The sequence below is a fragment of the Cervus canadensis genome, chromosome 1 (assembly GCF_019320065.1).
Source record: "Cervus canadensis isolate Bull #8, Minnesota chromosome 1, ASM1932006v1, whole genome shotgun sequence".
Classification (NCBI taxonomy): domain Eukaryota; kingdom Metazoa; phylum Chordata; class Mammalia; order Artiodactyla; family Cervidae; genus Cervus; species Cervus canadensis.
Window position 1 is genome coordinate 34,357,365 of NC_057386.1, and position 24,827 is coordinate 34,382,191.

Here is a 24,827-nt window from a genome sequence, read left to right on the forward strand (position 1 = left end):
AAGCTATGGTTTTCCCAGTAATCATGTATGGATGTGAAAGTTGGACTATAAAGAAAGCTGAGCGCCGAAGAATTGATGCTTTTAAACCGTGGTGTTGGAGAAGACTCTTGGGAGTCCTTTGAACTGCAAGATCAAACCAGTGAATCCTAAAGGAAATCAGTCCTGAATATTCATTGGAAGGACTGATGCTGAAGCTGAAACTCCAATACTCTGGCCACTTGATGCGAAGAGCTGACTCATTGGAAAAGACCCTGATGCTGGGAAAGATTGAAGGCAGGAAGAGAAGGGGACAACAGAGGATGAGATGGTTGGATGGCATCACTGATTTGATGGACATGAGTTTGAGTAAGCTCCGGGAGCTGGCGAGGGACAGGGAAGCCTGCCGTGCTGCAGTCCATGGGGTCGCAAACAGTCGGATACGACTGAGCGACTGAACTGAAACTTCTTTAGCTGAGTGGCTCTGAGTCTGGTGTCCCAGGACTGCTGTTTAATTGGCTTCTATCCAGTACCTGCTTACTCTCCAAATTTCCATCTACTGTTCTCAAGCACGACCAGGCTTTCTGTGACTTCGTGGAATGCACTCTTGCTGCCTTTGACTCCCAAAACCAGCCTCTGAGGTCATCTCCTATGTAAGGCCTTCCTGGCTCTTCCTCCTCTTTTCCCTGAAAAACCAGAACTCATGCCTCTGTGACCAGATCCCTGTACTTCATTCTTTTCTCAGCAGAAACCTCCTGGCATCGCTCGTTTACCTGACAACTGCCCCTTACTCCCATCAGACCTGGAGCTCCTGAAGGCAAGATGCCTGGTTAATTCTTGCAGCCCTCCAACCTTACACCCAGGTTCTGATGGAACGTTATTTTTCAGGGGGCAAGAAGCCACGGCTTACATTAGATTTAGGTTAAGAACCAATGTTGCTACTTTACCAGGAACCATAAAATATTATAAGGTACCAAGAAAATAAATCTTTCCAAATCAGTGGTAAAGATATGACTAATATTAATATATTCTAAACAGCATTCTGTGAATAAGGGAAAGGAGACCCAAGAAAGAAGCCACACACAATATGTACTAGATTCACCTTTAATGGGTTTGAGTCATGTGCAAATGCTGATACTTCCACAGATCCCTTCCTGTTTGAATAAGAAAAGAGTCTCAAAACACAACATAAATCTGAACTGAGCTTTTCCCTGCAAGTTATAATATTCTGATCAAATAAAATATAAGAAAACTCTTCCTTCCCCACAGGTGCTGTGTTTCTTTATATTCACAAGGAATGGTATCTTAAATGTCTGGCCACAAGTTTTCTTGAGAGCTGGATTAAATGGATTTATGCATCACAGTACATAATCAGTTCTTTCACAGAGCACAAACTTGTCTCCCTTCTGGCATCTCTTTATTCCTAGCAGAGACGCAACATTAAGGAAGGGTTTCTACCAAGAACTGGGTGTTGGGCAGTTCTTCCCCTTGTAAATGGGATCTGTGCTGCCCTCCATGATTACTAGAAGCAGAAGACAAACATCTGAGGCATGCAATCTGCTTGGAGTGCATCTATTTATTAATACATAAAGGTGCTCAAGGGAACTAGTGATTCACCCAGATATGGATTTCATAGGTTGGAAAAAAAAAAAGGTGGCACACCATCAGAGATTTTAGGGATTGAAAGGAGTAGCTCAAGATGAGATTGCAACATCACTGTGAAACATTTAACTTTATTAGAAAGTTTAAAGTGTACTTATCTGTGCCCTGCAGCTAGGTATAAACAACCTTGTATCTCTTTGTAGTAACATGGAGTAGGGATAGGCTTTTCCAATCTGATTTAATCCCTGAGCAGCTATGTGAAAAGTTAACTTTTTAAAAAGCCTGATAAAAAACTACTGTATCAAAACTCTACCAGAATGTTACAGTGATAAATATATCTTTGTACAGAAACACAGAAGCTACTTACATTTATTTAGAAGCTATTTACCCCTTACTCCTGCTCAGAAAAAATACATTTCCTGAAACAGTTCAGGAACTTTGAGGTGCACAAAAATGATTAAAAGCTAAATTTTACTTGCCCTAGAGAATGTGCTTAGTTGGTTAGCTGTGTCTGAGTCTTTGTGATCCCATGGATTGTAGCCTGCCAGGCTCCTCGGTCCATGGGGATTCTCTAGGCCAGAATACTGGAGTGGGTTGCCTTGCCCTTCTCCAGGGGATCTTCTCAACCCAGGGATTGAACCCAGGTCTCCCACATGGCAGGAAGATTCTTTACTGTCTGAGCCACCATAATATGCAACATTACGAGAAACATAATACATCTCTCCACTCCCAATATTGTTTTATCAGTGTGATGAATGTTTTATTAAAAATACAGTAATTTCTTTTACCAAGTCAGGCTACACCTCCTAGGACTCTTAAATAAGTGAGAAAAATACAGTTAAGTTTTCTGAAAAACTTCTCAGAAAGTCAGCACTGGTAAGAACAAGAAAAATCTAAGAATTTAGTAAGACAGGGTATTTAGGATCTGTTGACTCTTCTTTGGCCTTAATGTAACTATTTTTAACAGGAAGAATTCACATATGCCCAGATAGCTGGGAACGCTGGCTAAAAGTCTGACTGCTCAGACCCACAGCTGGTGCTGAGGCAAACTTGACACACACCACTGTATGAGGCCTGGGAGGGGGTGTTCCTATCCGCCAGGCTCTCACTGAACCAAAATGAAGACACCATCCGTTATCTCTGAAGGGTCTCTCAGGCCATTTGGGCCTCTGCTTAAAAGCTGTATGATTCACTGTATGTAATGACCAGAATACTGTATATTGTGTTTAGACAATTAAGCACAATAAAAGGGCTAATTTTGGCATTTTCCAGGCCAAAGCATTCTCTGGGGAAAGTCTCAGGTTTGATTCCTGGGTTGGGAAGATGCCCTGGAGGAGGAAATGGCAACCCACTCCAGGATTTTTGCCTGGGAAATCCTATGGACAGAGGAACCTGGAGAGCCACAGCCCACAAAGCTGCAAAGAGTCAGACACAACTTAGCTATTAAACAACAACGATTTTCAAACTAAATAGCTAAGAAGGACTTTTGGTGTCTTTTCCCTTCTCAAAATATGAGAACAGGAAGTCTGTGGAGACCCTTTAATCCCCTCAGACAAATGATGAAAATGAGTGTGAGAGAGAGGTGCCAGCAGCAAAGCCAGGATGTTCCCTGCTCCCTAAGAAGAAGGAAAAAAGATAATAGGAAATAAGATAAAAGAATATAAACATTAGATGAGGGGAGGAGATGAGCCAAGACTGCCTGGCTTGACCTCCGCCCACCCCCAGAGGCCTGGCCAGAAGGGAAATGGCTTAAGTTCAGCTCAGTCAACCCTTAGCTCATGGGTTTATGGCCCAGAGACAGAAAGAGAGAGAAGGTTATACTGGAGGCCATCACACTACAACCTGAAATCAACCCTGATGTTTACTGGAAGGGCTGATGCTGAAGCAGAAGCTCCAATACTTTGGCCAGCTGATATGAAGAACTGACTCACTGGAAAAAGACCCTGATGCAGGGAAAGATTGAAGGCAGGAGGAGAAGGGGACGACAGAGGATGAGATGGTTGGATGGCATCACTGACTCGATGGACATGAGTTTGAGCAAGCTCCATGAGATGGTGAAGGACAGGGAAGCCTGCCGTGCTACAGTCCATGGGGTCACAAGGAATTGGACATGACTGAAGGACAACACACAAGATCAGCTTTCCCACTTCAGAAGATACAAATACCTTCACTCAGGAACTTCCCTGAAAGCAGGGTGGGGACAGGGCTTAGCACTTCTTTGCTGTGAAAGCTCCCTGCCCTGGGGAGTGAGGTTAGGTGCTCAGCACCTCCCTATTGAAACAGAAGTTAATCTCTTCTGTTACATAACTTCATGCAGATAGATGTTCAAAAAGATCCAAGGTCAAGAGCTCTGTGACCTCTTGTGGTCCCCCTCCCAGACCATCCCCTGCAGTCTCGAGGACTTGGGGGTTTTGCTGTACCCGATCCATGGCACGTACATAAGCAGTAACACCAACCAAGCACCTCGGCACCCAGTCCACCGTGGCTTATCACAGGCACGCACACCTCTGGGTACTTTTCTTTTCACTTGCTCTGAGCTTCATGACTCCAACCCTGTAAGTATCATCACTCCCACTTGGCAGATCAGGAAACTGCAGCTCAGAAGTAACGGAAGTCACCCAAAGTCGTCCACCAAGAACCCAAAGCATCATTTTGAAGTCTCCCAGGCCTCTACATGTCTGTGTGGTTCAGTCTGAGGAGTGTAGACAAAGAGGCTCTCAAGCTCCTGGAGGCCAGGCATGACCCACCCCTAACCACCGTGGCCTCCGCAGGTGCCAACGTCTAGAAGTTGCAGCGAGGCCGGCTGCGGCCCGGCTCCGGGCACCAGGCGGCTCAGGTCCTGGCAGTCCGCAGCTTCCTCCTGAAGAAGTCGGGGGCGGCCTCGTACAGCCACTCGGCATCCACAACGCACAGGTCACGCATGTAGCACTTGTTGGTGAAGAGCAGCTCCGTGAACACGACGCAGGCCGGCTTGCAGTGGAAGAGCACGGACGAGGGATGGATGGCCACTGGCTGGTGGGTGTCCGTGGTGGCGTAGGACCCGTCCGGCTGCAGCTCAGCGCTGCTCATGAAGAGGCTGTGCGCCAGGCATCGGCGGATGCTCTCCGTGTCCCCCCGGGAGGACAGGATTGGCATGGACATCTGGTTCGGGAGGAAGTGAGACATGGAAAAGACCCAGACGTGAGCACTGTGCAGCCACCCCTGGTACCTGGAGCCACACTGCCTACAGCGCGGCCTGGTGCAAGGCCCGCAGAGGAGGCTGACATCCGGGGTGGACGCTGACCTCTGGGAAGCTGCCTCAGATGCCTGAGGTGAGCGCGGGTCGAGGAGCGCCACTTCTACTGTCAGTAAAAGATGAGAAAACTCACAAAGCCAAGGGATGGTCTAGCAGGAAAGCCATTCAAGGACAAGAGGGGTGAAAACATGTATGCAACACAGAACACAACAGGCTACTGTGAAAAGAGCTGTGTGCTCAGTCGCTCGGTCGTGCCCGACTCTTTGTGACTCTGCAGACTGTAGCCTCCCAGGCTCCTCTGTCCATGGGATTCTCCAGGCAAGAATACTGGAGTGGGTTGCCTTTTCCTTCTCCAGGGGATCTTCCCAACCCAGGGATTGAACCCAAGTCTCCTGTTTTGGCAGGTAGATTCTTTAGCACTGAGCCACCTGGGAAGCCTGGTAAGAAGTTACTTCAGTGCTAACAATAGGCTGCTGGCATTGGACACGGGCCTGGGTAAGGGTGACAACTGTCTCCTAGGGTCATGTGGATGGTCTGCACTGGGGGCTGTCTCAGAAGAGGCCTTACACAGAGACGTCTGGTCACCACAGAGTTGTTCACAGCAGCAAAACGAGGACACTCAGTGCTCAACACAGGAGATTGCGAACACAAACTACCCCACCTCTGACGTAAAACATGGTGCGTCACACAGTCACTGAATACAGAACCATCATGTCCTCTAAGAGGGAATATGAGCTGGTAGGAGACTTTTTGGTGGATGGCCTGGCAATGTCTATCAGAATCTAAACTCCCCATCCGGAAGTCCATTCTTTGCACCAGAGCACAGATGTTTGTGCAGCAGGATGATCACTCTAGCACAATCTACATGACTGCCACTAGGGACTTGGTTAAATAACTGTAGTGAAGACAGGAGCCAAATGCTACCAAGTCAATAAAAAGAACGATAGACATATATAGGCACTGAGAGACAGCCCACAAGTGAAATTCAAGAGGTACTCCAAGTGGAAAAAAACAAGTTGCAAAAAAAAAGGTACATCAAACTTTTTTTAAAAAGAAAATGTATATATCCACTATATGCATAACACACAAATAAAAACATACATACATAGAGAAAAATTCTAGAAGGATCTACACTGGACTATTGCTTATCTTTGGAGGGGCAGGATTATACTTTTATACTTTCTGCACGCTATATCACTATTTTCTTATTTTATTTTTATTATTGGAGTATAATTGCTTTACAATGTTGTGTTAGTTTCTGCTGTATATATATCACTATTTTCTGCACTCTATCAACATGTAACAAGTATGCACTGATTTTGTAAACTGAATAAAATTGACAGGTATTTCCACTAAAAAAACTTAGGAAGAATTCCAATAACATTGGAAAACACTGTTAAAGTTTATAAAAGCTGGATATAAATCATATATACAATGTATTGATAACTATCCATGTAAAAATACATTGAAAAGCAGAGCCATGATGAAATGGACCAAACTGGTGAGAGGTGGAGTTGTGGGTAATTTTACTTTCTTCTTTATTTAAAAATTTTCCTAAAATGAGAGGTTTTTCTGCAATCACTAGTAACAAGCAATTTGAGAATTTTCACCTAGAAAAAGGTGACAGCTTCGCCCCCCAAAGACCAGCAGGAAGAAAAATACCTTCATGCAGATGTCCCTCAGTTGTCCTCTGACTTCAGCTACTAGCGTCATATTCTTGCTGTTGACAAAGTTCTCTTTGCACCATTCCTGAACAGGGAGAAAAAAAGAGATGTCACAGTCCTCTTGTTTCTTCAGAGATATAAAAATATAGCACAACTTTTAATTTTTTCTTTAATTTAAAAAAAATTTTTAGTCGTAACATGCAGCATTTGGGGTCTTAGTTCTCTGACCACGAATTAACCACTGGACCACCAGGGAAGTCGCAGCATAACTTCTAGAACATAGTTTGAATTCGGAGGTTAAACTGCAGTTGCCAAAAGTAAATACAAGAAAATATCTTTATATCAAAAAGCGTGAACCATAATGAAAACCATAGTGGAAAAAGAATGATGACCTTCAGAATATACTTAAAAAAAAAAACAACACCTATAAATCAGTCAGAAAATGACCAATAATTCAGTAGAGCCACAAAGGATATGGACAGACAACTCACAGAAGGTTAACTACAAATGACAATAAACTTAAGCAAAGGTTCTTGGTCTCTCGAGGAATCAAATCAGTACAGTTTCAAATAACTGAGATGCTATTTGATGCTTTCAAACTGCAGTGCTGGAGAAGACCCTTGACAATCCCGTGGACTGCAAGAAGACCAAACCAGTCAATCCTACAGGAAATCAACCCTGAATATTCACTGGAAGGACTGATGCTGGAGCTGAAACTCTAATACTTTGGCACCTGATGCAAAGAGCCAACTCACTGGAAAAGACCCTGATGCTGGCAAAGACTGAAGGCAGGAGAAGTGGGCAATAGAGGATGAGATGGTTGGATGGTATCACCAACTTGATGGACATGAGTTTGAGCAAACTCTGGGAGATGGTGAAGGACAGGGAAGCCTGCAATGCTGCAGTCCATGGGGTCACAGAGCTGGACATGACTTAGCAATTGAACAACAACTACTTCACATCCATCAACCTGGAAAAAATGAAAGTCATTTCAGCAAATTTGGAGAGGCAGGTGGAAATGGGAACTCTTCTGCACGACTCTGGGGAGGGTAGAGAGGTGTTGACACTCTGGGGAAGCTGGGTGCAGCTGCTCCTAGACCAGCAGGTCCACTCCTGGGTACTGGCTCCCAAGAAACCCTCCCCCTTGTGCACAGCAGACCTGGACGGGATGCGCACTATGGGGTCAGAGGCAGAAATAAGCAGCCAAAGGGTAGTGTGAGGAGGCACGTGTAGCATATGATGCCTGGGCACGGTGTTGCCCAGGGAGGTCCAGACCCACTTCAGGACGGTGGTTACAGGAGGCAGGGAGGACTACACGAGGAGCGGCTTGGGGCTCTTGCTGTGTCCACAGCATTTATTTCCTTAAAAATAAACTGACGTGGCCTTCCCTGGTGGTCCAGTGGCTAGGTCTCTGCACTTCCACTGCAGGAGGCATGGGTTCCATCCCTTGTCAGGGAAGTTCCACATGCCATGCAGAGTGGCCAACAAGAGAAAATAAACAAATAAATTGAGGCAAACAGAGCAAAATGTTTACAACTACTAAACCTAGGTAGTGGCTTTTCTTTTTATTAAGAACTGACTGCATTAAAACACAAAGTTAAAGCGTGTATGGTATGGCACAATTACTGATTCTTTTGGGAAGGGCAGCCACTTGGCAGGCGGGATCTTAGTTTCCCGACTAAGGATTGAACCCAGGCCATGGCAAGTGAAGGCCTGGAATCCTAACCACTAGGCCAAAAGGGAATTCCCCCATATATTTATTTATTTTAAAAATTTTCTTGATAAATGAAGGCCCTGTTTGAGAAGAGGAAGAGGACAAGGCCTACCTTGTTCCCGCCGGTGTTCTTGAAGGTCCGGTAGACATTGAGCAGGGTGAGGTGATCGCCCTCGCTGGACACAAACTTCTTCCGCACGCTCTGCACTTCATCCCGCCGGGATGCAGGGTTGTAGAGAACGCTGTCCACGGAGAGCAGGGAGACAATGGTCAGTATCTCCTCCGTGCAGTGGAATTTGGGGGACAGGAGGATGGTCTGCAAACCACAATGAAACACTGTGTGAGTCCAGTTTTTTCCTGGCTTCTGAATTTCCATATATTGCTTCTGCAACTTCCCTTGTAAGGCGTAAAGGGGCAGGTGTTTGTAAAACCACGACAATATATGTTATGCTTTTTTATATATTTATTTGTATATTATCATCTGTAGAACAGATAGCTGCCTTTCTTATATGATCCATATAGGTAGGGCTCATGAGTTCATTGGTGGAGGAAATGGCAACCCACTCCAGTATTCTTGCCTGGAAAATTGCATGGACAGAGAAACCTGTGGGCTACAATCCAGGGGGTTGCAGAGAGTCGGTCATGACTGAGCATGCACACACACATGACTTAATATGAGCTTGAAATACACAGAAGGTAAGTTGAGGTTCGACACAAAGCAGGTGTTGATGATCGTTTAAGAGAAAAGGTGAAGATGAACCTAGAAGCACTGGGCTGAGGAGACCCTGTGGGATGGCTGACCTGTAAGGTACAGAGAGGGGACTGAGAAGAGGGTGTCACTTACTTTGGCAAATTTGGGTTCGAGCGGGAAAGCTGCCATCTTTCTTCCCATTGGAGTTAGGGTGAGCTGGCCATCCCTCTGTTCAAGGGCACCGAGCAGCTCCAGCTGGGCGATGGCCGCCTGGATGTGATCTAGAGAGAAAGACATGAAAAGGAGTCAAACACTCAAAACGGGATGGAGCTGCAGCTGCTTCATCACGTCAGCGCATTTGTGACAAGCCTAAGTCAAACCACAGTGAAGACCGCAACCACACTGTCCCCATGAGGTACTTTTCAAAGCTATTCATGACATCACTGTCTTCAGCTCATCTCTTTTCACTTTTTTAATTTTCCAAAAATAATTTTACGTGTTTATTTTTTGGCTGTGTTGGGTCTTCGTTCCTGCTTGGGGCTTTTCTCTACTGCGGTGGCTTCTCTTGTTGTGGAGCACAGGCTCAATAGATGTGGTGCACAGGCCAAACTGCTCTGCGGCGTGTCAGATCTTCCTGGACCAGGGATCCAACCTGTGTCTCCTGCACTGGCAGGCAGATTCTTTACCGAGCCACCAGGGAAACCCTCAATTCCCCTTCTAAATAGTGGCCTGCAATTTGGCGATATGTATGCAAATCTGAAGCCCAGCAAAGTTACACTTCTGAATTTCACACTCAGATATACCTGAACCTCGTACAGGGACCTGTGTCTCCAGATGGACACACACAACAATGGAAACACCAGGGGCCTTGGGAGCCCCTGGAGAGAAGGACACTATTTACTATTTACTCTTTAATTCCTTTTTAATTTGAACTATGTAAATATATTACCTATTAAGCGTAACGATGCATGTCTAAGGATGCAATAAATATATATGTACAGAGAAAAACTGATCTATAAAATATATTAAGTGAAAAAAGCAATGTGCCAATGTCTACCAGGAGGAGGAAAAATGCATCTTGGCTTATTCATAGAATGGAACAGTATTTACGTGATAAAAATACATCAAACGTAAACTTTACAAAACATGACAGATGAAAACGAAGGTCACCAGAAAATTGAGACATAAACACACCAACCAAAACCATGCTTGTGAATGGAATAGATATTCAAGAAAAGCAAGGGAATCACAGATCAAACCTGGGGGGCGGTGACCTTGAGGGAGGAGTGGGAAGGAGGTGAGGGGCAGGGGGGTGGGAATGGGCGGTCCCAGGGCTTGGCGGCCCCAGTAATGGGCACACAGGTGTGGCTTCACTACTTCTACCTGACATGTATGTTCCTCCTTCTATTTGGTGGTGGTGGGTTGGGGGTGTTGTGTGCCAATGCAGGATCTTAGTTTCCTGACCAGGGATTAAACCTGTGACCCCGGCACTGGGAGCTCAGAGTCTTAAGCACTGGACCACCAGGGAAGTCCCTGTTCCTCCTTTATATGTAGGAATTTAGTAATTGATAGAAAAAAAAAGTATAGAACAGACTGAATGGGTGTTGCTATTTATGTTTTGAAAAAGAGACTGTATGTACTTATCCACATAGATTTTCTCTAGGAGACACTAGGAAATGGCCCCAGGGGTGGCTGTGAGGGAGGGAAACTAAGAAGCTGAATATTGTGGCGGTCCATGTCTACCTATCCACTGTTTACTTTTTTTTAACCAATTGCACTTCTTCACTTTAAAGAAAAAGAAAATGGTATGTGTTGAAGGGATGCCAACGGCTAAGCTACCATGACAAAGAATCCCAACTACTTTTTCTTCCTCCATGGAGATTCCCAGTGAAGGGCAGAGACCCATCAAATTCCAGCTGAAAGCAAAGAAACACAATCTATTCAGTCCCTTTGCAAAAGTCAAAGTTCGTTGGGGCTGCAGTAACCTGTGGACCCCCCTCGACTACCTTCCCTGGTTCCTGTGGCCACGGAACCCACCGGAGATGGTGCCAACACGAAGCCCCTGATTCTGCACCAACATGGTGTGAACAGCACAGGTCTCTTCCATGATTCTGAGACTCTTCTCTAAGAGTTAAGGTTATTATTCCCCCCAAGTACACTAAACAACAGGTCACCAGGGGCTTCCCTGATTGCTCAGTGGTTAAGAACCCACCTGCCAATGCAGGAGACATGGGTTCAATCCCTGCTCCAGGATGATCCCACACGCCATGCAGCAACTAAGTCCATGCGCCACAACTATTGAGCCTGCGCTCGATGGCCTAGGAGCTGCAACTACTGAGCCCTCGCGCCCTACAGACTACAGACTGTGCTCTGCAACAAAAGAAGCCACTGCAATGAGAAAACCAGTCACTGCAGCTAGAGGGTAGCCCTCCTCGCCGCAACAAGAGAAAAGCCTGCGCAGCAACAAAGATCCAGCACAGTCAAAAATAATAAATATAATAATAAAAAAAGGAGAGTGCCAGAAGGCCTGCTGTGTGGAGCCCGTGGAGGTCCCTTTCTGTGCGCCCACCTCCCCGAAGACTCCACTCACCTGGAGACGGCTTGGACATGAAGTCAAAGGTGAGCACGTTTGGGACCTTCATGGCAAGGAGCTGCAGCATCACGCTCGCCAGGTTACACCTGCAAGACAGAGACACAGATGGTTCACAAGGGCACCTGACCCCCCAGCCAGCAAGGCAGAGCCACCCACCAAGGAGTGGCAGTTGGAGGAGACACAGGCTGCACGACGGGACCTCGGGACGGATGGCAGGTGGCGAGCCCCACTGGCTACCTTTGGATCTCTGGCACCGTCATCTTCTCAAACTTCTCAAACTCATCCTCCGTGTAGAGCCGGTAACAGATGCCGCTGTCCTCTCTGCCGGCCCGGCCTGTGCGCTGCCAGGCCTGGGTCTTTGATACCCGCTGCACGGCCAACACCTCCAGGCCACTGTCTGGTGGGAGAATGGCCAAGTCAGACTCTGCTCATCATGTGAACAAACTCCTTCTACAACGTAGACAATGAGGAGCATTCCTGGGGATACCCAGGATTCTTTCCACAATACATGAGTCCAGAAAAACTCAAGGCTACATTGGAAAGAGGGCTTCTCTCGTGGCTCGGTGGTAAAGAATCTGCCTGCTAATGCAGGAGATGTGGGTTCAATCCTTGGGTCAGGAAGATGCCCTGGAGGAGGAAATGGCAACCCACTCCAGTATTCTTGCCTGGAGAATTCCATGAGGAGCCTGGCAGCGTACAGTCCATGGTATTACAAAGAGCTGGCCACCATTTAGTGACTAATCAACAATATGTCAGAAAGCACGTAACCAGACTGGTTTGTGGTAAAAAGGCCTCGCCATGAACACTATGTGAAATCTGTGACTGTAGCATCAGAAGGACCTTGAGCTTGGGGCAGTGGCCAAGGCGAGATTTCAGAGGCCTTGCCTTAGGTCACAATTGAAAACAACCCCTGGGATGGCCTGGGACTCAGGGGTCCTCCAAGAGGTGGCATTTTCAGTGCCAAAACCCAGTTTCCAGCAAACCAGGATGGCTGGTCGCCCACTGATCATGACCCCAAAATGAAACGCCTCCAGTCCCTTGTGGGCTACAGCCTCGCTCTGCTCTATTATAAAAGAGAGACGGTGTCATGTCACTACACCTAGGAGTAAACGAGACTGATTTTCTTGATAAAGGTGTACGCGGTGTCAGACAGTATGGAGAACCAAGCCCTTTCACAAACATGGTCCCCAAGAAACACAGCATCCTTGAATGCGTAGCAGTTCATTTGAAGTGAACACCTGGGAGCTATCATGTCAGCTGCCTCAAATCCTCCATGGAATAAAGCAAGGTAGAAAACAGACCTGAATAAAAACGACTTCAAGCAAGCTGCGCACTGCACACAGTCGGGAAACAGCTAGTGCCTTGGCCCAGCTGGGGGTGGGGTCCTGCTTTCTTTCTGGGAGACTGGGGATTGAACCAGCCGTGCTCCGACATCATTTCCCAGGAAGCCTCTGATGTGGTATCGGGCTGTCCCTGGCCTGACAGCCACCATTCTCGCCCACCTTCTGATGGAATCTCAGTCCCTCTGCCCAGGTCCTTGACCCTCTGTCCCCAGGTTTGCCACGGATGGGCTCTTCTTCCCTGCCTCACGTGTCTTTCTGGCCCTGCCTGCTGGATGGGGTGCCTGGTACTCATACACGTGAAACGCTCAGGTGGGGAAACTGCAGGACCACGGGCCGCTCACTACACAGAGAAGAGACGTCAGGGGCTACAAGTTCTCACCAGGGTTATACTTCTTTGCTTTAACCATGCCCGTGTCAACTACATATTTTATTCCTGTAATGGTTATGGAGGTTTCAGCGATGTTGGTTGAAATGATCACTTTGCGATAACCCTAAAAGGAGGAAGAAAACCAAAAAGCCACATGACACATGTATGATGCAGAAGTTTGAAAACATATTCCTCATCGCTAACTGTCACAATTCACTCATGATCAAGAAAAGATGACTCCGCTATCTGGACAGTTATTAACACTGATGGCCGGGTCAGTGTTGGGTTGGGGGGCTGGGTGTTTCAGTCTTCAAGGCTTATTTTGAGGTGATGAGGGGTGGTGGGATGGGCATTAGAGCCAGGAGGAAGTAGATGTGACTTGGGATCCTGGCCCTGCCCGGTACTTACTGTACCCCATGGGCACCTATCACTTCACCCCTTGGGGCCTCAGGGTCTCTGAACTGGAATGGAGACCGGCCTTGTGGTTCTTGAGAGGATGAGGGACAGTGTGTGTCTGGTGTTGGCGCAGTAGCTGGCACAGCAGGGGTACCCAGGGAACATACGGTGGACACGTGCTTGTTTACTGTGGACCCCAGGAGAGTCACTCAGGGAGCTTCCGGCTTCCGCGGGCATCGCTCCCTCAACCCCAGACAACTGTCTCCCTGTTCCTACCATGGGAGAACCATGTCTGCAGCCCTGCATTGCATGCTTGCGTCTTTCCAGCTCGTGAGAGATACCTGGGCACCCTGTCCACACATCTTATCTGGAGCCCGCTGACAGGGGCACAGGCCCCACTGGTGCATCCGTCTGGGTACCCAGGGACGGGCCTGGGCAGGAGACGGGGTGCACTCACCTTTGGGGCCCCCTGGAAGACGCGCAGCTGCTGGGCGTAGGGCAGGGAGGCGTAGAGCGGAAGGACCAGCATGGAGGGGCAGCCGTCGGGGAGGTGCTTGGCGATGTCCCGGCAGGTCTTACTCACGGCTTCGATCTCTTCCTGCCCCGTGAGGAACACGAGGATGTCATGCGAGGAGGGCGCTTCCTACAGAGAAGGCAGAGCGGGGCTACTGGGGTTACTGGGCCTTGACAGATGCGCAGGTGGCACTGAACAGAACAATGATTGTTAATGAAGTTTCCAAGTTATTCTTAACTTTGGAGCCGTAACTGAGCCTAGATATTGGTGTCACCCCTGGGGAAGAAAAAAACAACTTCACCAAATGCACAGCTGCATCTTATTCAAGTTAGCCAGCTATGTTTAAAAGTGAATTAAGAGGGGAAAAAAAGAGACATAATAAAAAATTAAGGGGATTTTGAAGGGAAATCACCAGATTGCTTTTGCAACAAGAACAATGCCATGAAAAAGCACAACCACACAAGCAAATAAAACCTGCCCGGAGCTGCCTTCCTTTCGTAATCATCTTGAAAGATGAAGCTGACAAAGGAGACAACTTAGAGAAACCCTGATCCATGAAAATGGCCAGAGTCTGGAAAAGAAACCCTTATTGAATGAGGCCATCAAATGTACTTTCATAAACTCCCAAAGCACCCAGAACTTGGGCAAGGGCTTGGTATCTCAGGTTTAACTGGGTCCTTCACCTTGAGAAGGGAAGAACATCTAAGTGTTAAGTACATATACCCAATTGACCCAATCTTCTTTGAAGTCTGTTTAGATACATTAAATTGTAGAGTGCCTGTTTGGCAAAATAGCTGAAAAATGTTCAATAATTATCTGTATTTGTGAAGGTGTACAAGTTGCTCTGTCATGTCCGACTACCTATATCTGTATGTACATGTACATATAATGAAGGCAAATATGGCTCAGACAATAAAGAATCTGCCTGCAATGTGGGAGACCCGGGATTTGATTTCTGGTTCAGGAAGATCCCCTGGAGAAGGAAATGGCAACCCACTCCAGTATTCTTGCCTGGAGAATTCCATGGACAGAGGAGCCTGGGAGGCTACAGTCCATGGGGTTACTAAGACTCGGACATGACTGAGTGACTACCACCACATTTTTTTCTTTCTGTATATATACTATGGCTATGTTTGCATACACGTATCTATGTATTTATGTGTGTGCATATACTTTTTTAGCTCAGTGTTAAGAAGACAAATGTTCAGAGGTACACACACAGAGACAGGATAAAATCTAAAACAATAAAAGCTTCATCACTAGGAGGACTCATCAAAGCTATTACATAACTTGAGGGCACCACAGGTATCATTCATAAAATATCCTTATCTCAAGTTTGCTTCTGGCAGTTAAACAAGGCTGACTGGGACTTCCCTGGTGGTCCTATAGTTAAGAATACACCTTTCAATGTAGGGGACATGAGTTTGATCCCTGGTCGGGGAAATAAGATTCCACGTGCTACGGGGCAACTGAGTCTGCGAGTGGCAACTATCAGCCTGTGTGCCACAACTAGAAAGTCTGTGCACTGTGACCAAAGATGCTGTGTGCCACAACTAAGACCTGAAGCAGCCAATTAAATAAATACATAAATAAATAAAATTTTTTAAAAAGTTGGCTTCTAGATATTTTCAGAAAGTTAATGGGAAGGTAAAAACAGTCAATTATATACAAGTTAAACCAAAAAATGAGGTTATACACTCAAATTTTTAAATAAATGTTTACTAAAATGAAAAAACTGTTGAAATGTTTCTCTAATACATTTTAAAAAAAGCAAACTCTAAATTGCACACCATTATTGGCTAATACACCAACTTTTTATTTTTCAATGAGACAGAATATCACATGGAGTAAAAGGAGGCAGTATTTCCTAAGACTCCTTTCTACTCAGTTCTACATGTGGTGTCCTGGTTGCAACACAAAATGTGCTTCTTACTGGGGGTTCTGATCACATTATGCACACGGGCCACTGCTCTAACACATGGAGGTTTTCCAGCTCAGCTGAAGAAACATGCTGGTTGGGGTTTAATTTTTTTTTTAGAGGAAAAGAGAGATACTATAAAAAAGTATAAAAACGGGGACATGGCAAGGAAATTCCTTATTCACCTAAAGAACATAGCTTACAAAGCAGTTTGGTCCAGCAGCTTTTCTTCTCACGGCTGACTTCAAGGTCAAACAGGCCTTTCCAGGAATCCGCTCCCTACTGCCTACCTGGTGGATCTGGAAGACGGAGACCAGGGCGGCATGCAGGTAATCGTGCTGGGGCTGCTTGGTGTAGAAAATCTGGATCGGGTGCTGCCGGCCCTCCAGGTAGAGGACAGGGGCTCCGTTGAAATACTGGGAGAACAGGTCCACGTCCATCGTGGCTGACATCACGATCACCTGCCGGCGAGAAGGGCGCGGAGGATGGCAGAAAGGTTTGGGCCAGGCTTTCTGTGCCCTGCCAAACCCTGAAGGCTGCTTGGGAGGCTGTGCTCCTCTCCCCCCAGCCTCCCAGCACCTTTGCCCCGAGTCCCGCAGCAGAACGGCTGCACCCACTTTGAGAGGCAGCTTCCCCAGCTCCTTTCGCCTCTTCTGTGCAGCTTTCACCACCCCGAAGAGCACATCTGTGTGGATAGTCCGCTCGTGGGCTTCATCCAAAATGATGCAGCTGTACTTCCGGAGCAGGGAGTCTAAAATGGCCTCGCGCAAGAGCATGCCATCGGTCAGGAACTTGATCTTGGTGTCGTCAGAGGTGACATCGTCGAAGCGCACCGTGTAGCCGACCTGTGCAGAGGTACCACTCATTCATCCAGCCAACATGTCTGCTGCACCCAGGGTACCCAGAGGGGCGCCAGGCGCTGGTGCTAGTGTAGTGAACATGACCCACTCCAACCCTACCCTGCTCCCATGGACACACACCCTCAACTGCAATGATGAGAAACTCTGCAAAGAATGTAACACTAGTCCCCTCCCCTCAGCCACTTCAAGCAAAGCTACATACACAAGTGAAAAGATGCCCAAGATGTTTTGAAGTCAGATGCATGAACAAAAATAAATCTGACTTACATATGCTTCTGGAACTCATTCTCAATAACCACCTATATGCTAGGAAAATGCTTACAAGTTTGTAGAAAGATATATAGACAAACAGACCTAGCAAGTGTTACTGAAGCCTTAAAAGTGCTCAAGGAAAACAACTAATTTATTCTACTTGCCAACAGACTTTGAAAGCAAAGCAAATGGGACTGATAGACCCTCTGATGTCTAAGGAACTAATAAAGAACTCTGAGCCTGAAACAACTGTGGCAAGAAAGAAACTTGGGAAAAAAAAAAAAGAAAGAAAGAAGCTTGAGATGTATAAGTAGTCTTGTTTAGAAAAATAAAAAAGTCAGGGAGGTGGCAGGGGAGGAGGGGAGTGAGGTGCTGGGGACCAAGAACTGTTAGTGAAAAAGAAGTTAGGTACCAGCTTCCCAAGTTCTGTTCTCTTCTCATCAGAGACTCTGGCAGCCAGAGAGATGGCAGCCACTCGGCGAGGCTGGGTCACAGCAATGATGGCCTGGCGGCCAATCCCCCCTTCGTACAGGTACTGAGGAATCTGTGTTGTCTTCCCCGAGCCTGTCTCCCCTAGGAAAGAAGAAAAGTCTCATTTAAACCTGAACAACAACAACAAAAAAACCCAACAGATCAAAGTCAGAAGGAAAAGACATAAGAAAAATACTCGAGGGACTTCCCTAGCACTCCCAATGCAGGGGGCTTGGGTTCAATCCCTGGTCAGGGAACTAGATCCTGCATGCCCCAACTACAGATCCCGAGGCTGCAACTAAGAGCTGGCACAGGAAAATAAAATAAATAAATATGAAAGAAAAGAAAGAAAATAAGTTGATAAAGTCATGGGAAAATGTGCACCCATGAATACTGCTAGTGGAGTGTTAACTGGAATTGCTTATCAGAAGGTCAAACTATAGTAGGAAAATCTTTAAAATGTTTATACTCTTGACCCACAATTCCACTTGCAGGAACTGACTCTAAGGAAATAACGATGTGCATAAAGAATCAGTTTCAAAAGTTTTATTCACCTTTGCTCATGGCAGTTAAATTTGGAAACAATGTAAATGGTTAGCAATAGTAACTGGTAAAGACATACAGTGAAATACAGCTGTTATATAAAAAGTCCTACTTTTCGAAGGGATAAATGAGATATAAATGTACTGACATGAAGAGACATCTGTTCCAACACTGCAGCCATAGCTGACTCCTCACCCAGCCTGCCGCTTCCTTTCAAACCCTCTGCCTTTGCCCACTCGATTATGAAGTATCTGCTCCCACACTGCCTGCGTGACAAACCCCACAAGATGAATTAGACCTCAAACTTTCTCCCCAAGGGCTGCACCCGCCTCTGTGTTCCTTAGTGCCTCATTCATCTCTCCTCCATCACTGATCACTCTACACTGTTTGAGTGTTGAAACGTTTCTGTTTGCCCAGCATCAGAAGTACCGGGAGGACAGAAGCCTGTCTCTTTCATGTACCTGAGCACTACATACAGTAAGCACCCAACCTTATTACTACCCTCCTGTGTTTCCTTCCCAGCACCTGACCAGAACAAAGAACTGTAAGCCTGGGCATCCCTCCCTCCACGACTACCACTACCTCCCCCCACCCCCCACCGAGTCCTACAGGCCCATCGTCCTTCCATTTTCTCCCCTATGGCTCATCCTTCCTGATCTGGACACGAATCATGGATGAAGAACTTGATTATCTTGCACTTCTCCTACTGAGTTCATCAGGCAAAACCCAAACTTCGATCAAAGTCTCCCTGCCCATCTCTTCTGCTCCTACACCAAGAAACTGAGCATTGGGGACTTCCCTGGTGGTCCGGTGGTTAAGAATCCGCCTTCCAAGGCAGGGAATGCAAGTTCGATCCCTGGTGGAAGTAGGATCCTACATGCTGTGAAGTAACTAAGCCCAAGGGCCGCAGCTACTAAACCGGAGCTCTAGAGTCCGTGCTCTGCAACCAGAGAAGCCAGAGCACCACAACCAAAAACGCTGTGCAGCTAAAAAAAAAAAAAAATAATAATAATAATAAAGAAACTGAGCATCACTATAATAAAATAATCCAGCTGGGCTGACAATGACCTTAGTTTGCCATGGGGCCAAATGCACCTGGGTGCCAGCACCACGGCTGATCCTTGTTCTTGTTTTTGTAGCCCCTTTCCTCTGTTCCCATCCTCCCCAAGGACCCCGTAAGTCCCATTCTCAGAAGAGCTCCTGCACCTACTTCATAGAAAAAGTGAAATCCTCAAAGACAGTCTCCCTTCATCTCCTCCTACAAGCTCTTCAGCAGTTACCCCATTCTTACCACCTTCCTCCAGTCCCCTAACCTCTTGCACCGCCTTCCTTCTATTCCAGGCCAGTGCCAGCTCTAATCCTTGTTGCCAAAGGCCCCCTTTCCCCACACCCTCCATCTCTGCTGTTAGTGCCCACTTTCCATCTTCAGCCTCCCTCTCTATCTCTGCTGTTAGTGCCCACTTTCCATCTTCAGCCTCCCTCTCTACTGAGTTCTTCCCCTTAACCTATGAAGACCTGCAAGTTCCGCTAGGTCCCCCTGCTTCTTCTCGAAACAGAAGTCTGTTCCCACTGCCTTCATGACCTCCTCACTTCCAGCCCAATGACAAATCAGTTCCCATCCCACAGCTCTGCCAAAACAGCGCTCACCTCCATCCCTAGTCAAAAACTCCCACCCAATCCAGCGGGCATTTTTTGGGTCCCTACTTACTGGACTTCATTTTTGCATTTGATCTCTGCCTTCTTCTTAACAACTCTGTTCCTTAGACTATCAGCTCTCCTGGATCTCCTCTTTGGAGGCTCATCCTCTCCGTCCTTCAGGGGCTCCTCTTACTTAAAACGTTGGGGATCAAAGCCCCTTGCAATCGGTTCCCGGCCCTCAACTCTGCCTCAATTAATGCACCAGAAACTGCTTCTTCCCTCAGACTGGACTGTCTCGTCTCCACTTCGTCTCTTATACCGCAGGCTCTCTCCTGTGTCCAACGCCTTTCTAGGTCCACCCCCTTGCCGTCCCCTCCAGACCGGCTCAGATCCACTTTTTTAAACTCCCCCAAGTCTTCGGTGCATCCCTCTACCCTTCCGGCCCAGAAGGCGAGTTTTTGCCTAACGTGTGGTCACTCGCCCGGACTGTGAGCACCTCCAGAAAGGGGGACTGTCCGACTCTCTTCCGAGGCCCCTCTCCTGGCTCCGAACAGAAATAGGCGGTCAGGTTTGTTGCAGAAACGGATGAAAGACGGTGAGGAGCCACCTAAGCAAAGCTGTTCTCTCAAGAGAACGAACGGGGAGCGAAAAAGGACCCGCCGACACGGTTACTCACCGATAAGGACGGCGCTGTCCAGGTTTCGGAGCTGGGCCAACAGCTGGCCTCGCGCCTGGAAGATGGGCAGATTCCGGCGCTGCTGCTCCACGGCCTCGGGGTAGGGGCTGGCCGAGGGCTGGGCCAGGGGCGGCTGCTGCCTCCGGCCTCCACCTCCTCCGCCGCCGCCCGCGGCCAGCAGCATCACCACACGCCGCCCGGGAGGGCAGGACCCGGTGCGGCTCGGAGGCCCGGCGCTCGCCCGGAATTTCTTGGCGGGCGGGAAGCCCGCCTCCTCGGGCATGTCGGGAGGGCACAGCGACTGGAGGCGCCGCGACGCGAGACGCGAGGGCAGGCAGCTCCCGCGGCTCTCGGGAACAGACAGCTAGTGCGCACCACCCCTTCTCGCCACGTGCTAGAGGCTCCCAGCGACGCGGCTCACCTTTAGGGGGACTCCAGCTCCCAGCATGCACTTGACAGCGTGGCGAGGCTTTCACTTCCTGAGGGCGGGGAGATCAGAGTCTGAGGTACAATGGGAAAAAGATCCGGAGCGACAACAGTGAAAGACGGTGTGTACGGTTCCACGGAACCTAACTGCATAGCAACCACGGTTCCTAGTCTGTTTTGTTGTCCTGCTAACACTATTTCTTTCCAGTAAACACACGTTTCCCTTTCTCTGCCACAATAATACTCGCTCTTCAAGAAAGTGTTGAATTTTGTAAAATTAATGAGGAATACACAAGTGAAACTCGTTCAGTTGTGTCTGACTCTTTGCGATCCCATGGACTATACTACTGTTCATGGAATTCTCTAGGCCAGAATACTGGATCGGGTAGCCTTTCCCTTCTCCAGATCTTCCCATCCCAGGGATCGAACCCAAGTCTCCCTCATCGCAGGCGGATTCTTTATCAGCTGAGCCACAAGGGAAGCCCAAGAAGACTGGAGTGGGTAGTCTATCCCCTCTCCAGCGGATCGTCCCAACCCAGGAATCCAACAAGGGTCTTCTGCATTGCAGGCGGCTTCTTTCCAACTGAGCTATCGGAGAAGCCCTGTGAGGAACACACAAACATTTGCATTATTTAGTCCTCCAAACAACTGATGTTATATACTAGATACTAATGTCATCCCCATTTTACAGATGAAGAAACTGAGACTCTGAGATGACTCAGATGTCACAGTAACCTAAGGTTGAAAAGGATACTTGTGATCATCTTGTGTTACAGAAAAAGAAGGAAATGCATGATATATTCTGGGACAATCATACATTCTCCTCAGAAAGTAGCTATCCCAATGGAGGTGATCTGCTCCTCTAACATAAACAGGGGAAGAGGAAGTCTGATGGAACTAAAATTATCTTTTACCCTTCCTTTCCCTGACTATTCCTGCCAGACTCTCAAGTTCTTTACAGGACTCCCCGTCTCATCATACACATGACAATCAATGAAAAGATTTAGAACTCCAGCGGGAAATAGGATATAATTAGTTCCTCCTTCCCCTCCTAAATTCAAAACTCTTAGAGGATTTGCTAATTCGCCACAGAAAAACTGGCAAGTAGCTCTTTGCTCTGTGTCCAGGAAAAGCGGTTTCCGGAGAATTCATGGTAAGCTTCAACTCACGTTAAAGACATCAGGCACCTTCTAAAGTCTCATTTCCATGAGACTTTCCCTGTTTGTGAACCTGTTAAAAATTCTCCTTCCCCTTTCCTCCAGATCAGAGGTAATTTTCCTCTAGTTGTTGATGGCATAGTGACCAGGAGCTACTGAAAATGTGCATGTTGAACTAATAGCAGATATGTATTTAAGAATGTGTGTGTTCAGTTGCTCAGTCATATCTAACCCTTTGTGACCCCGTGGACTGTAGCCTGCCAGTCTCCTCTGTCCATGGAATTCTCCAGGCAAGAACACTGGAGTGGGTTGCCATTTCCTTCTCCAGGGGCTCTTTCCGACCTAGAGATTGAACACGCATCTCTTGTGTCTCCTGCATTGGCAGGCAGATTCTTTATTACTAGCACCACCTGGGAAACCCATATTTAAGGATGAATTGACTTAATTCCTTTCCCCTAAATATTAATTTAGAAAGTCAACCCCAAACTAAAAGGGAAATAACTGTCTTAGTCTTTCCAGGTTGCTCTTACAGAATACCACAGACTGGTGGCTTATAAATAACAGAAATTTATTGCTCACAGCTCTGCAGGTACCAGCCTGGTTGCCTTCTGGTGAGGGCCATCTTCCTGGTTCATTGCTGCTACTTTATATATAATATATGGCTGCCTCGGGTCTTAGTTGTGGCATGTGGGATCTTTTGTTTCTGTGCGTGGACTCTGTAGTTGTGGCATGTATCAATAGTTGTGGTGCGTGGGCTAAGTTGCTCTGTGGCATGTAGGATCTTTAATTCCCCCACTGGGGATCCAACCCTCAGAGTCTTAACCACTGGACCACCAGGGAAGTCCTGCTGACACCCCTCTGCTGTGTCCTTACTTGATGGAAGGGGCTTGGAATCTCTCTGGAGCTATTTTGTAAGGAATTAATCTCACTCATGAGGCTTCCACTTTGTGACTGAATTACCTCCCAAAGGCCCCACTTCCTAATACCATCACATCAGTCATGAGGATTGCAGCATGACTTTTACAGGGACATAAATATTCAGACCATAGTGATATCTAAATGGTCATCTGAGTTCAATTCACCCATTCCAGTCCATTTTAGTTCGCTGATTCCTAAAATGTCCACGTTTACTCTTGCCATCTCCTGTTTGATCACTTCCAATGTGCCTTGATTCATGGACCTAACATTCCAGGTTCCTATGCAATATTGCTCTTTACAGCGTCAGACCTTGCTTCCATCACCAGTCACATCCCCAACTGGGTGTTGTTTTTGCTTTGGCTCCATCTCTTCATTCTTTCTGGAGTTATTCTCCACTGAGCTCCAGTAGCATATTGGGCACCTATTGACCTGGGGAGTTCATCTTTCAGTGTCCTATCCTTTTGCCTTTTCATACTGTTCATGGGGTTCTCAAGGCAGGAATACTGAAGTGGTTTGCCATTCCCTTCTCCAGTGGACCACATTTTGACAGAACTCCCCACCATGACCTGTCTGTCCATCTTGGGTGGCCCTACATGGCATGGCTCATAGTTTCATTGAGTTAGACAAGGCTGTGGCCCATGTGATTAGATTGGTTAGCCGTCATAGTCAACAAAAGAGTCCAAATGCAGTACTTGGATGCAGTCCCAAAAATGACAGAATGATCTCTGTTCGCTTCCAAGGCAAACCATTCAATATCAAGGTAATCCAAGTCTATGCCCCAACCAGTAATGCTGAAGAAGCTGAAGTTGAACAGTTCTGTGAAGACCTACAAGACGTTCTAGAATTAACACCCCCAAAAGATGTCCTTTTCATTATAGGGAATTGGAATGCAAAAGTAGGAAGTCCAAAAAAAAAAAAAAAAGTAGGAAGTCCAGAAACACCTGGAGTAACTGGCAAATTTGGTCTTGGAGTACACAGAATGAAGCAGGGCAAAGGCTAATAGAGTTCTGCCAAGCGAATGCACTGGTCACAGCAAACACCCTCTTCCAAAAACACAAGAGAAGACTCTACACTTGGACATCACCAGATGGTCAACACCGAAATCAGATTGATTATATTCTTTGCAGGCAAAGATAGAGAAGCTCTATACGGTCAGCAGAAACAAGACCAGGAGCTGACTGTGGCTCAGATCATGAACTCCTTATTGCCAAATTCAGACTTAAATTGAAGAAAGTAGGGAAACCACTAGACCATTCATGTATGACCTAAATCAAATCCCCAACGATTATACAGTGGAAGTGAGAAATAGATTTAAGGGACTAGATCTGATAGAGTGCCTGATGAACTATGGATGGAGGTTCATGACATTGTACAGGAGACAGGGAGCAAGATCATCCCCAAGAAAAAGAAATGTAAAAAAGCAAAATGGCTGTCTGAGGAGGCCTTACAAATAGCTGTGAAAAGAAGAGAAGCAAAAAGCAAAGGAGAAAAGGAAAGACATACCCATTTGAGTGCAGAGTTCCAAAGAATAGCAAGGAGAGATAAGAAAGCCTTCCTCAGTGATCAATGCAAAGACATAGAAGAAAACAATAGAATGGGAAAGACTAGAGATCTCTTCAAGAAAATTAGAGATACCAAGGGAACATTTCATGCAAAGATGGGCTCAATAAAGGACAGAAATGGTATGAACCTAAGAGAAGCAGAATATATTAAGAAGAGGTGGCAAGAATACACAGAACTGTACAAAAAAGATCTTCACGACCCAGATAATCACAATGGTGTGATCACTCACCTAGAGCCAGGCATCCTGGAATGTGAAGTCAAGGGGGCCTTAGAAAGCATCACTATGAACAAAGCTAGTGGAGGTGATGCA

The 24,827-nt window shown here is 46.9% G+C and overlaps 1 protein-coding gene across 1 annotated transcript; it reads right to left on the bottom strand.

The window, feature by feature from the left end:
* Window positions 1–1,066: 1,066 nt before the first annotated feature.
* On the bottom strand, window positions 1,067–20,897 carry DHX33 (DEAH-box helicase 33). The gene is made up of 12 exons (XM_043477202.1): window positions 20,454–20,897; window positions 17,538–17,698; window positions 16,631–16,858; window positions 16,304–16,474; window positions 14,039–14,224; window positions 13,198–13,309; window positions 11,713–11,872; window positions 11,473–11,561; window positions 9,036–9,163; window positions 8,304–8,507; window positions 6,476–6,562; window positions 1,067–4,719 (listed from the first exon to the last, which is right to left on the bottom strand). The coding sequence occupies exons 1-12, from the start codon at window positions 20,734–20,736 to the stop codon at window positions 4,411–4,413; spliced, it is 2,118 nt and encodes a 705-aa protein (XP_043333137.1). The 5' UTR covers window positions 20,737–20,897; the 3' UTR covers window positions 1,067–4,410.
* Between the last annotated feature and the right edge of the window lie 3,930 nt (window positions 20,898–24,827).

Coding starts and splice junctions, on each gene's coding strand:
- DHX33 (XM_043477202.1), bottom strand. CDS start 20,736: ATGCCCGAGGAGGCGGGCTTCCCGCCCGCCAAGAAATTCCGGGCGAGC. Junction 11,873..13,197: donor AGCAAAGAAGTATAACCCTG/GTGAGAACTTGT, acceptor TTCTCCCACCAG/ACAGTGGCCTGGAGGTGTTG. Junction 9,164..11,472: donor CATGTCCAAGCCGTCTCCAG/GTGAGTGGAGTC, acceptor CTTTCTCTCTAG/ATCACATCCAGGCGGCCATC.